Genomic DNA, 13512 nt, shown 5'->3' on the forward strand with positions numbered 1-13512 from the left:
TCTTGCTTTTGTAACTCCAGGATCCGAGCGCCTACTGGCCACTGGAGCCATTACTTACTAGGTATTGTTCTAGGAATAGAGGCTAGGTACCTACTTGAATACTTACCTACCTTATTTTATACATACTTGGGATGTTGGAGTGTACTACAGTAGATGTAACTCATAGATCCAATCATCCAACAGATACCTACATAGTACTACCTAAGTAGGTATTGTATCTCATTTCATGTCTTCAATATCGATGATATCTGTGGCCATGTGCCACACAGGTATTAAACTTACTCAAGTACCTACCTAAGCTACAGCGCACGTGTGGAACTTGGCGCCGGCTCATGTGCAACGCCTTGCGGCCTTCGACCGTTCAAGCGTGGCGCCGAGCGTGGCGTATTCCAAGTAGCCTATACATAGCACAATCTAGAGCTGGCCTGGACTTGGCGCAGTTGTTGATCCAAGAAACCCACACGCTATGCACGGATATATACGCCTCGAGATAACGAAACAACTCTGACTGCAAGCTAGGCCGGCACTAGATGGTTAGATTACTCGTGATGCCGTTGGTAAGCTGGGAAGTGCCCTTCATACATAAGTAAGTACAGTAGTAGGTATCGTACAAATCGGTGATGCTTTGATAGGCATCCCGTCTGTACTAAAATCGGGTTTATTGTGGCGTGTACAATGTACCTACCATCGTTCAACAACACCACCCTATCGGACCTATCCCACCCACCAGTATACCACCTATCAGACCAGCTTTTGTCCCATGGTTTGCTGTGCAGGACTGGATAGGTACCTACTGGAATAGACATGGACAAGGATCATGGTCGAGTTCCCGGCAGCAGCAAGGTACCGTAGCAGCAGCAGCAGCAAAGCAACACCATACATAAGTATAGTACATGTAGTTCATCACGGGAGAAGCCTTAGTGGGACCGGTTCGCCAGCGATGTGGCTGTCGACCGCCTACTACCTCTGCAAAATACTGCGGTGTGGTAGGGAGGTAGGTTAGGCGAGTAGGTATGGTGTGGTCACTGGTGGTCACTGGTGGTGTATGGCACGGTATCCATAACACACACGTGTAAGCATCGGTTCATCGAGCCAGACCAGGAATTTCAGGTTTTGTTCGCTTGTTGCTTCTTTTTGCAGTCTGACTCTCTCACTCTTATCTACGTGCAACTTTGGACCGACCTTGGTTGGTACCGGACTTAGTGCAGGTACTTTATTCAGGTACAGTACAGGACTAAGACAAGAGACAAGGTACTAGATAGCTTGCTGTAGATTACCGGTAGTACATCTCAGTCTCCCTGCCCCAGATCCTTTGGGCTCTGATCCTCGTGGCCATCCATCTCATTCTCACTTTGGTTCTCACTTTGGTTCCCACTTCGTCTTACATTTTACACTCTTCTCCTAAAGCCTGGCCGGGTCTCTTAGCATGTTCTTGCTGTTTTTTTATCAACCTTTTCTTTGATTTTGCAACCTGCTAGCGTGTACGTGCTGTTCCTTGGACCAAGCATTTTGGTGTTGCATGGCATGCCTGACACAGCATATTGAAGTTGCAGCATCCTCCCAATTTGCTATTCATGTTACGTCAATTGCCGAGAGCCCGTATTTTTATCGCCGTGTTGTGCAAAACGCCCCTTTCTCCCACAGCAGCAACGACAGCAACGACAGCGACTATAGCGACAGCCGGTATTGCGAGTTGAGATACACCGATATCTAGCGAAAACCTATACTGAAGCCTACACTGCCTGAGTCGTGGGTCGAGAGCCCGATAGAAAGGGCCCAAGATGGTGGCCACTGCCCCTTCGGACGGCAAGATCTCCCAATCTGACAATGATCGTGACCGAGACGGCGGCACATCGCCCTCCGACTCCTTATCTCCCGCTCTTTCGTCATCTCCGATGCCTTTCTTACCCGCCCTCGAGACGACTTTCACTCCATTATCTATGGATAGCAACTTCGACACAAATACGTCAACGAGCCAGAGTGGCGTAGCTCAACCGGCTAGTAGCCAATACTCCCTGCACAAACCCGACGCCTCACTTGCGGATGCAGGGCATTATACCGCATCTTTCGGCGATGCGCCTTCGCTTCCGTTGCCGAACTTTAGCCCACGCCGCGCTGTGGCTACCAATCAACAGGAACCCAATGCACCTGGCCAAGCGCTGGACACTCGGGCTGAAGCAAACTTTGCGTCCGGCGCTGGTGCTAGTTATAATCAAATAGTTACTGAGGCAAACGCTTTTCAGCTTATGGCTGGAGGAACAGCCGAAGAACTGTCTCAGCTGCATCTTGCTCAACAGCCTGTTCTCATAAAGCCAAAGCCTATTGTGCGCACCGCTTCTACCAAAAGCGTGTCTTTGCGCCATCCAACGCCTGACCCCAACCCGCGATCCGTCTCTCGTGCGAGTAACATTGCCCAACTTGAAGCGACTGCCGAGAAACTTTCCATGACATCATCAATCGACGATGCGATTCGCGAACTACATGAAGAACAAAAGCGCGTAGATAGCCGCCGGTCTTCTATATTAGCTGCCAGCATAGCCTCCATCCCCGAAACCGAGGAATTTACGATACCTGCCATCTCCAAGCAGATTCCGGTTACCAGCTCAATACGGGACACAAATACTGCTGCACGCCACGGCGGCTACTCTCCTGCGGGTTATGTTATGTCGCCCAGCTCCAACATGATGGCGGGTGCTTCGCGGCTCAGATCTGGATCAACAGGGATATCCAAATCAGATGCTGATTCTAGTGGATTGTCTAGACATGGCCCCGGAAAAGGATCCGTCCGTAGCGTGCGATCTATCACAGTACCAACCCTCACGAACATTGCCGAGATAGAGCCAACAGCTCTGACTGCAGCGGCCATGGATGAGGCTGATAAACTGGCCGAACATGACGAAGATGAAATCTTACATATACCACAGATACAAGACATAGATCTGACGCCGAATGCAAATATATACTACGATTCCAGTGCGCATGACTATTGGGGTCAGCCTATTGCACAGAGTCATCAACAAGAAGGGTACAGCTATGCTCATGACAGGCCTCCCACTTCTGCGGGTTCAGATGGTACATTTGAACAGGCAGAGCGGGCGTTTGCTGATTTTGATGGTGCTCACTGCTCCCCAGATGTAGATTTCGAAGAATCTGCCAATTTTCAACCTCTTTTCGCCTCACATACAACAGGATCATCGTTTATCCCATCGTTCGACCCCGACTCTATATCCGATGAAAACGAAAATGGAGTGTCTCAGCCCTTGATCTCTCCTCCTACTGGCCAAACTACAGTTCGACCTAAATCATATCTAAATCCTGATACAGGCGAAAAAATGCTTTATTACCCAGCTCGAGTCCCATTAATGCTTAATTTACCACAAAAGCTTTCGAAGAAGCCAAAAACACAGGCTCAAGATGCTAGAAAATCGCAAGTACTGAGCGTGATGCCCAATGCAAATCGTCCGTCTACAGCCTCATGGCTACCTGAACTACACCCTGAACCGCTTTTGGACCCCCTTGGGGGTGTTATGAATGACTCGGACCTGACCGGACATTCTAAAGCAAAGGCGATTCATCAAGATTCATTTGAGCATGTACAAGATGAAAACCAGCTCCCAGTCGAACCTCATGCCCAGTCTAATGATAGCAACCACAGAATGTCTAGAATATCTATGATGGACATCGACAAGCGGAGATCACAGCTACCAGATCTAGGCAATCTCCCCCCTCAACTTCGAGCTAGCGCCTATTTCGAATTACCATCACAGGTGCCCAAAATCCAACTGAAAGATGGCTCAGCGACATCCACCCTTGATGATATACTTAACGCTTCAGCGAGAGCACCAGTGTCGGCCTTCACCGATCACGCGTTCGCAGGTTCACTGGGAGCAGAAGTATATGGCTCTGATAAGAAACGAAAGTCGCACATGAAGCGTGCTAGTACCACCGATCTTCATGAGTCTAAAAATCGAAGCTCATTCTTTCATCTCCGGAAACCAAGTGCGCTCAGTCGACATTCAAGCTCTCAGGAGGAGAGGAAAGGCAGAGATTCTATCGATGATGAAGAAGAAAGACAGCGTCCATCCACCTCCATCAATGGTGATCATATTCAAGGAGAAGAGGGCGAAGAAGAGAAGAGTGAAGAGAGCGAAGAAGAACTCGCCTACCACGGTCCACCTACTACTCTCCTTGCCGAGCTTCAGATGCGTAAACAACAACAGAAGCTACGCACACGTCCTGCTGCCACCGCGTTTCCCAACGGTATGCATTCTACACTCTTAGAACTGGATAGAGTTGCGGAGGTGGAGCGTCAGGCACGAAAAGGTAAAAGGGTTAACCTTGCTTGGGAAGATCCAAATGCCAACCAAGCAGGCGAGGATGACGATGAAGATACGCCACTTGGCCTCATCCTCGCTAACAAGGGCCAGGAGACGGGCTTAATTGCTACTATAGGAGCCCCCCGACCACTCGGACTGATGGAAAGGCGTGATATGGAAGACAACGAACCCTTGAGTGTTCGGCGAAATCGTCTTCATGGAAAGGAAGCTGGACCGATTCAACGCATGACTCTTTCACGTAGCCTGAACTTGGCTCCAGCCCTCCGCGCGCCTAGTCCACAGCTTCGTGTAGTGACCCCGGAGGGAGATGAAATCGAGGATGAGACACTAGGGGATCGTATGCGTCGTCTAAGGTCTCGCGAGGATAACAATCCTCTTCCCCAACACCGTCCCGTAAGCTCGTCATTCTCTGCGGAGTTGCTTAGCCAAATAGGAGATGCATTTAAGGAGGATGCGGGAAGCAAAGATACCCCCAAGGAGAAGGGTAGCAGCCCGGTGCCGCCGACTGAGGAGGAAGAAACATTGGGTCAACGGCGTCTGCGTCTCCAAGCTGAACGTGAAGCACGAGACCGGGAGATGGCCCGCGTGATGCTCAACGGAGGACGATCCAGTGTCTCACCCCAATTGACAAAACGGCACTCCATGGCTGATGTCCTGGGCAATCAGGGGAAGAGGACTGTTTTGAGCGATCCACGAATGGACGCCGAACGTCTCAGACTAGAAGAAGCTGCACGCTATAAAGAGGAGCAGAAGCGGAAACTTGCTGCCCTTCGACACCAGATGCCCTCAAACTTAAGTGCGCCCAACTTGGTCAAGCCTGGAGGATTCATGTCTGGCCGCTTCAATGATGGTGCCGGCGGTGGGTTCGGACAACCTCGAGAGTCCACCATGATGGGTGGCTTTGGCAGTGCTTCTGCGATACCTAACCCTGCGTTGAATGCAAGCGCAATGGGGAATGCTTTCCGCGTGGGTGGTGCAATGTCTGCCTATGGTCCGCCAATGGCCAACGGGTATGCTAATCCATACGGAGCGTCCCCTCAAGTTCAATCAACTGGTCAAATGGCAAGCATCGAACGATGGAGACAGGGTATCTCATAAAACAAGTGGCCTTTTCTGAAGCGTCCAGCATACTACTCTTGTCCATATATGACGACGATGTCAGTGGCATCGCAATCTTTTCCTTGGTTTAAAGTTTTAGCATTGTTTCCCCTATTGGAAGACGGTCATGTCATCTAGCTTCACTTCACGGCTTGGCACGTTCTAAAAGTAAAGCATGGCATGGTGTTATGGTGGGTCTGTTGATATATCACTCATTGTATTGGAAAAGCAATCTTGCATAGAAAAAGGAGGACAGCATCCATATATTGGGGCGCAACATAATAACACTTATAATTGTTCGTTCTTGGGCAATACCAGGCGCAGACCTCGCCGGTGCCTCTATCTTAGATAATTACGCAGGTATATTTTACTGTACACATAATAGACGCGTGCATTGCAGTTGATACTAGATGTTCCATGAATCATCTCTAGAATCTCGGGCTTTGGTATTTGAAGATACGTACAACCACAGCTAGGTAGCAAATTACATGGTACCATCTCTCTCAACAGGTCAGGTACCTGCAGGAACCCAGAACTTACTTAATAAGCTACCTAGACCACTAGACCCGTTTAAGTTAGCTTATTGAGAATTCAGATACCTAGGTATGTACTTAGGTGGCTATGGTGCGATCTATTTAGCTAGTGGGGACCACTTTGACTTGGCCATATCGATAAGAGATCCTACGTGCCAGGCCCAGAAAAAAGTTCCCTCTACCTCTCTCAACGACGATATCCCACCCTCAAAGCAATCACCGCTAATCAACATGGAGTCCACGAAGCATACCAAGAAGAGAAAGTTCAAGGATAGCGATGGCGCCAAAGCCACTGTCTCCAAACCAATCACAGCAGTCGCCTCGCCCGCCCCTAAGAAGAAATTGAAAAAAGCCGAGCCCGAACCCAAGAGCGAATCTGAAGTCTCATCATCCGAAGACGAGAAAGACGAAGATCAAGATCAAGATGACGACGAAAATGACGAGGATATCAACGGCGACGCTGACGGCAGTGAAGTTGATGGCGCTGCCGGCGATGCTGTCGACAATAATCTAAGTTCTCTTGTTGCGCCAACCGAGGGCGCTGAGAAATTTACAGAGTTGAACCTCTCCGAAAGAACACTGCGCGCAATTCAGGAAGAGATGAAGTTTGAGACAATGACACCAATTCAACGTCGTGCTGTACCACCTCTACGTAAGTGATTGTAACCACCATATATAACGTGACAGAGAAGTATCTGACAATATATTATGGCTGAAGTGGCTGGTCGCGATGTCCTCGGAGCTGCTAAGACAGGAAGTGGCAAAACCCTCGCATTTCTGCTCCCAGCGATCGAGATGCTCCACTCTCTCCGATTCAAACCCCGGAATGGAACTGGCGTCATTATTGTATCGCCAACACGGGAGCTTGCCCTCCAAATCTTCCAGGTGGCGACCGAATTGATGAAACATCACTCTCAGACCTACGGTATCGTGATTGGAGGAGCAAATCGCCGCGCAGAGGCCGATAAGCTAAGCAAAGGCGTAAATCTTCTGGTGGCCACTCCCGGAAGACTTCTTGACCACCTTCAGAATACTCAAGGTTTCGTCTACAAAAATCTGCGAACCCTAGTTATTGATGAGGCCGATCGCATCTTGGAAGTCGGATTCGAAGATGAGATGAGACAAATAATCAAAGTGTTACCCTCTGAGAACAGACAAACCGCGCTTTTCTCTGCCACGCAGACAACAAAGGTCGAGGATTTGGCAAGAATATCACTTCGACCTGGTCCCCTATATATAAACGTTGATGAGGCAAAGGAACACTCGACAGTGGAAGGCCTAGAGCAAGGCTACGTGGTTTGCGAAGCCGACAAGAGATTCCTCTTGTTATTTTCTTTCTTGAAAAAGAATGCAAAGAAGAAGGTAACGCAGATCTCATCTTCCTTCCTTCCTAGCAAGTATCAAACTACCTTGTATCCCAATACATGACTTTTAGTTCTAGAACACCATTGCTAATATCCGATTAGATTATAGTGTTTTTGTCTAGTTGCAATTCGGTAAAATACTACGCCGAGTATGTTTCCCGCCAGTCACTGTACACTGTTAATTGGGTCTAACGTCGTTCGAAAGGCTACTCAACTATATCGATCTCCCCTGTCTGGACCTGGTTAGTTGATCACTATCCATTTTAAGGAATCAGATGCTAACGTTTACAATAGCATGGAAAGCAAAAGCAGCAAAAGCGAACCTCGACATTTTTCTCTTTTGTAAATGCTAAATCCGGCATCTTGATTTGCACGGATGTGGCAGCGAGAGGCCTTGATATTCCTGCAGTAGACTTCATTGTAAGTACCTGACTCACCTTTTGTCACTTGTTTTTTTGGACGCTCAGTTTCCTACCTTTATCCATTCTCCTTGCACATTTGTACAGCCCAAGTTGCTAATGTATTATAGGTTCGTAAGTTCTCCTCAAGGCCTTCGTCTAGATCCCTTGCCTTATAGCGTCTTAGCTCGGTTCCAATATTGGGGTCACTATTTGCTAACTCATAACAGAATTAGACCCTCCTGACGATCCGCGTGAATAGTATGTGTTATTCCTTACTCACGTTACGGAGAACTATATATACTAACTATCCTATAGCATTCATAGAGTTGGTCGAACTGCTCGTGGGTCGGGGACAAAGGGTCGTTCTCTTCTCTTTCTTCAGCCGTCTGAGATAGGCTTCCTTTCCCACCTCAAGGTTAGCATGAATTTCGTATTTTGTACTCGATGTTCACCAGGAGCAAAGTTGGTCTAGTCTGGAACTTTTTATTTCTAACGATGATGCCATCTTTGCGCATTCCGCCTTTCTCCTTCATTCGATCGCAACAGACAACTAATGAAAGGTGATAGGCTGCCCGCGTACCGGTAGTCGAATACGACTTCCCTGCTAAAAAGATTCTGAATATACAGAGCCAACTCGAAAAACTTATAAATAGCAACTACTACTTGAATCAAAGTGCAAAAGGTATTTGTTTCCGATTCAGTTGAATGCAGAGTTTGTTCTAACGGTCATCATCAGAGGGTTACAGGGCTTACCTTCATGCCTATGCTTCGCATTCTCTGCGAACAGTCTTGTAAGTTGTGTATTCTATGCTTCAAAATTACCATCATTGATAATCTCTGCTATATGATGTATAAGGGGTAATTTCCTATCTTTACATAACGGCTGTTAACCTCTTTCGGCGCAGTGACATAAACAAGCTTGACCTCGCAAAGGTCGCTAAATCATTTGGCTTCTCCGTCCCCCCGCGGATTGATCTGACATTAGGTGCTAGCATGAGCAGGGACAAGAAAGCTCAAGGACGGAGAGCCTATGGGAGCCAGCCTAAGCAGGGCCAAAAGTTCCAAAGGAGATAAGGTGTTGTTTTAAGACTGTATAACGCGATTAATGCAGATTTCATGTCAACAAGTGGGTTTGTGATTGGCGGCTGGTGATGGTTACATGGTATCAAGGACTGTAGAAGCGTATCACGAAAGCTAGCTAGTATAATCATTAGATTTGAGACTCCCGCCTTTGAATTAGGGCGCTAGGCTGATTCATAGTTCAAGACATAAAATGCCGTTCTGGAATTCAAATTGACCTCCACGTGAACTTACAGCGGATAATGAGGACTTTATTAAATTAAGTCTTCACTAGGTAGTTATTGACATGTATTTACATCTACGTACGGGTGACGAGCCAGTTCCACAATCAAATCTGTAAATGTAATAACTTATGACAGAATGTAACATATTCATTCCATCACGCGTGTAAGTATTGTATTAGATTTATATTCTGTTACTACGAGGATAAGTACGCTCGATCCGTAAATATTGACCGCCCTGCCGTCCATCGATTTCCAGTTTGTAATATACAGCCAATTCCCGGGCGCCTTGGGAGTCAATGAATTTGATCGACTTCCAGTAATACCAGAGACCACTCTTATGCTACCACGCCTGCCCAATGCTAAAGGACAAAGAGAATTAAATAGATAAAAACTTAGCCGTTCAAAAATAGGCTACGCACAGAGTAAAGTAGGCTTTTTGATACAGCCGAAAATAAAGCCATGGACCGAACCCCCGGTCCGTTGAGACTCGAAAGTACTGATCTATTTTCCCTTTCGCCCCCTTTTCGCCTTGGCCGCAACCCTTCGCGCCTCGACATCGCCCTCTGCCAGCCACTTGCTGGCCTTGACGAGTTGCACAACATTGAGTACATTCTTGATGATCATGACTGGAGCGCTAACCCCGGCCAGGATCCAAGGCCATGTCGAGTCCATTTTGTTGGCTCGGGCCATCTCCAATGCCGCAGCGCTATAGGGATTCGTGAACAGCTGGCTGATGATAGAGCTATTTACCTGTGCGCCGCCTTGGATTGCGGCGGCGGCTTTCGACTCGCCAACCTTTTGCAGGAGCTGTGGGGATAGGAGAGGCGAGGAGAAGGACAGGAGGTAGAGCGCGATGAAGAAAAGTTCGTTCAGGGCACATGTGACGAATAGAACGGTCTAACTGTGGTTAGCTTCACGGAACGATAGATTACAAGCGAGAAAAAAAAAAAAAAAAAAAAAAAAAAAAAGATCCGTGGACATACCCTGTTGGTGTAGTAGAGGTTGAGGAGCCAGCTTCGCGACTTGTCCACATTCTTGTGGCTTTCTGCCGAGCCCCCCATCGCTAGAGTCGCATACATGTGGATATAATGGCTCGCGAAGTCCAAGGAGATGAGGCCCTGAAACACAATCGCCCACCTTGGGAACGCCGACGATAGGAACACAAGCAGGCACGACGTGGTACATCGGTCGGTGACCATGTCCAACACGGCGCCGAACCTCGTCGACTGGTTGAAGTAGCGCGCGGCGTATCCGTCGAGGGCATCGAGTAGACAGGAGATGCTGTAGAGTAGGGAGCATGTCCGCGGATGCAACGGCATGTAATATAGGGATGCAATGGCTAGCACGATACGGAAATATCCTGAGGAGCGCCGAGTTAGTCCGGTGTTCGCGCGCGTGAAGAATAATTTAGGCCAAGGCTCTCTCACCAATTACGTTGGGCCAGAATAGAAATATGTTTTCGGCAGGGCCGGCGATTGTCCTTGACGGTGCGGGTGAGGCTCGAATGGCAGCATTCCCGTTGACATCGTCTATCGTATCGGTCTTGGTCGGCGTCTCGTTCGCTGCCGCCATCGCAGCTTGTCGTCGAGTTCTTCGTTCTGACATGGCGTTTCTTTCTTTCTTCTCTGTTTCGTTCTAATGCGTCTGGTCTGACACTTTGTTCGTGCGCCGAGGGGGGCGGGATCAAAGCGGCGAAGTATTTTAAGGGATTCGGTCTATCAGATCGAGCTACGTATGCGAAAGGATAAGGCGTCCCATTCACAGCATGCTTTCGCCACCATATAGCCTAGGAAAGGGGAGGAAAAGTCAAATGTTTGAGTTCAGATGGAGCTTGATGAGGGAAACAGGAGACGCGCAAATCGAAACGTGGATCGACAGACTGGCGGCCAAGGTCAGCAATCAAAATTGGTCTTGGTGCTCGATTGGAGATTGGATTGGCACCTGCTCCAGAGAGCACTAATGGATGGAGCTTGGGAGTACTATTTTTAATAGAAAACAGGCCAAACTCTTAGTTAGGTCGGCAGAGAAATTATGTAGTTATAAGTAAACGTTGTCGGGCACTCAATATCTCCTTCTCATGAGAGTTTTCCATAAACCAGATTAGATTGTCTTTCGCCTGAATGGTGGTCTATGAAATCGTCCCTGTCGCGCAACATTCGACGCCGCTCCTCATGCCCACCTTCGCAGGCTACCCCTACATTATACTATAGGGTACCCATTGGGTACATACTTTATCACAACACAATACAGGGGACTCGAGTACTGCGAGGTACTGTCCAGGGAATCCATTACCCAGGGCAGGTATCGAGCAGCAAGTGCTTTATCATGGTCGATGATAAGATAAGAGATAAGGCTGAGAGAGATGCCGACTTGCTCGCTTGAGCAGATTACCTGGCCTGAACCACTGTGACGGGAGCCTTGGCATGAGTACGTCTCTTAAAGCATTTACTACCTACCTACTTAGGTAGGTACATGCCCAAGAGCAGCCAGGATGCCTGTTTTCCTTTTCCTTTTTCTTAAGGGGGGGAAAGAGGGGAAATAGGTTGGAGCTGATTGATATACCGTTATGTGTACGGTATTTCCCAAGCCAACTGTCTACCTAACGGACGCAATACCTAAGTATGTTGGATTAACATTATAGGAGAGCCCGAGCAGACCCGAGAGAGAAATGCTGCTTACATGATCTCACTTACATAGTACTCCGTATATGACCCCGCGACATGTTTTACAACTTCCAGCTAGCGAGTCACCGGGTGTTCATGACAGGTCGCAAGGAGACAAGATGAGGGCAACGTTAGACACGTACATGGTAGCACAGAATACCGTACACGCACAAGCAAGTATACATACTTCGTAGGTGACCACCTCATAAGTACGTGGGCCAGGATTCCCCGAAAAGACAGCCAAGAAACAGATTTGTTTGCGCTACCAAAAGGGTCGCTTCCAGTAGGTCAGCCAGGCTCGCCAGGACCAACTGCATGATACTAATCCCTACTTATGCGCTGCCGGTACAGCAAACTTCGACTGCTCAGGGTTTCTAGCCAGACTAGGAGCACTAAAGACCGCTTCAGGGTGCGCGAGTCAAGCTTTCCAGACGCTACTTACTGCACTATCCTTTGAGGTTGGAACGACCCGACAGGAATCCTACCGGCATTGTATGTGGACGGAGTATACAGTAGTGCCTCGTCTACTGTGTCGAGCATCCTCAACAGAAAACAAACGGCCTTCTCCTCGTAATATGACCTATCACGGAGTAGCTGTTTGATGTCGTTGGCTGTGTGGGCCAAGTACGGCACTGGTCAGACCTGGAGCCGAGACATTGATGCTTTTTCTTTTAGTCCTGATAATACCTACCACTGGCTGTCCAGGCCCAACAGACATACAGATACCTACATACTTGTAAGGATCGCCGGCTCGCTCCACTACCTAATCGACGTGTGCCGCCTCGTCCAGCTCGCCCTACGAAGTACATAGATATGCGCCTGGGATTTGTTAGGTTGCATATCATTTCTCGTTGTAGCTCTGAGGTCCGAGGCGAGGTGGTTCGTGAGTGTCTACAGACTGATATAAATATAAGTAACTTAAGTAATCCATAAGCACTGTTCCAACGGTTCTCCTAACTGGCCCAGCTATATACGTTCAGGATTTCGTTGGTCAATGAATGAACTAGTAGCCCAACTCTACTGTATTTACAATCCACATATCCAGGTAACTAAACCTTACTAGTATGGAGGTAATGTAGCAGCATCTTGAGCGGTAGCCTTTCTATGATCTGGGCACTACTATGTATTCATATAGTATTTTGACTCGACAGGGTCACCTGCCTGTTGAGTACAAACCACTTCTACATACCGGTATGTAGTGGGTATGTGGTATGGGATGGTCACGAATGCTAGAATGTCCGTAGACTGTACAAGGCCTACTACATCCTTATTTAGTAGTCACACCTGGCCACAGATAGAGCAAAGACAGCGATAGGTGGGAAGCCCTTAGATAGTACACTAAGAATGTAAAATAGTGTACAGAAAGCAAGTTCAAGGTCTCCAGCTAGTGACCAGTAAGATGTCGGATGAGTGAGGTTGCAAAGGAGGGCGGTCTCTGTGTAAGCCAGGCCATCCTTACTTGTACACCACCTTCGCTACAGTACCTGCTTTTGGGTCGCATGTTGGGCCGCGGGCACCGTACTATACTTTGAAAAATAAGCAAATCAAGATGCCGAATAGAATAGAATAAAATAAAGTGAACTGAAAAAGGGCTACTTAAAGAATAACTACCCAGGGACCAACCAGCCGACGATAAACGGCGAGGGGAAAGAAGGGCAAACACGCACACCCGTGCCCACACCCACACACACATACCTACTTAGTACACCAATTCATTCAGCTTAGCTGTAGGTATTGTTATTACGAAGTAAGTATCTACTACTGCCTTGATTGACTTGTTGTGTCTTACCCATCGAGCCCATCTCGTCTTTG

General features: G+C 48.1%; 3 protein-coding genes across 3 annotated transcripts; 2 read left to right on the forward strand and 1 right to left on the reverse strand.

Annotated features, from left to right (window-relative positions):
• The first annotated feature begins 1057 nt into the window (after positions 1-1057).
• On the forward strand, positions 1058-5985 carry F5B22DRAFT_600816 (uncharacterized protein). Its single transcript, XM_047974558.1, has 2 exons — positions 1058-1481; positions 1554-5985. The coding sequence occupies exon 2, from the start codon at positions 1782-1784 to the stop codon at positions 5433-5435; it is 3654 nt and encodes a 1217-aa protein (XP_047832435.1). The 5' UTR covers positions 1058-1481; positions 1554-1781; the 3' UTR covers positions 5436-5985.
• A 143-nt stretch (positions 5986-6128) lies between these two features.
• On the forward strand, positions 6129-9026 carry F5B22DRAFT_600820 (P-loop containing nucleoside triphosphate hydrolase protein). Its single transcript, XM_047974559.1, is given in 11 exon segments — positions 6129-6620; positions 6687-7330; positions 7435-7481; positions 7538-7574; positions 7627-7754; positions 7766-7767; positions 7961-7991; positions 8049-8148; positions 8301-8415; positions 8470-8524; positions 8639-9026. The coding sequence occupies 11 exon segments, from the start codon at positions 6200-6202 to the stop codon at positions 8805-8807; spliced, it is 1749 nt and encodes a 582-aa protein (XP_047832436.1). The 5' UTR covers positions 6129-6199; the 3' UTR covers positions 8808-9026.
• Positions 9027-9538: 512 nt separating this feature from the next.
• On the reverse strand, positions 9539-10642 carry F5B22DRAFT_645097 (CDP-diacylglycerol-inositol 3-phosphatidyltransferase-like protein PIS; the record flags this gene model as incomplete). The annotated part of the gene is made up of 3 exons (XM_047978530.1): positions 9539-9934; positions 10021-10397; positions 10465-10642. The coding sequence occupies 3 exons, from the start codon at positions 10640-10642 to the stop codon at positions 9539-9541; spliced, it is 951 nt and encodes a 316-aa protein (XP_047832437.1).
• Between the last annotated feature and the right edge of the window lie 2870 nt (positions 10643-13512).

The sequence above is a fragment of the Xylaria bambusicola genome (genome assembly GCF_022495145.1).
Source record: "Xylaria bambusicola strain CBS 139988 unplaced genomic scaffold F5B22scaffold_13, whole genome shotgun sequence".
Taxonomy (NCBI): Eukaryota; Fungi; Ascomycota; class Sordariomycetes; order Xylariales; family Xylariaceae; genus Xylaria; species Xylaria bambusicola.

Bases quoted from the DNA above. Each gene is read 5' to 3' on its own strand.
- F5B22DRAFT_600816 (XM_047974558.1), top strand. From the start codon at position 1,782: ATGGTGGCCACTGCCCCTTCGGACGGCAAGATCTCCCAATCTGACAAT.
- F5B22DRAFT_600820 (XM_047974559.1), top strand. From the start codon at position 6,200: ATGGAGTCCACGAAGCATACCAAGAAGAGAAAGTTCAAGGATAGCGAT. The intron at 8,416-8,469 runs GTATTTGTTTCC...GGTCATCATCAG, and splicing joins CTTGAATCAAAGTGCAAAAG to AGGGTTACAGGGCTTACCTT. The intron at 8,525-8,638 runs GTAAGTTGTGTA...CTTTCGGCGCAG, and splicing joins CATTCTCTGCGAACAGTCTT to TGACATAAACAAGCTTGACC.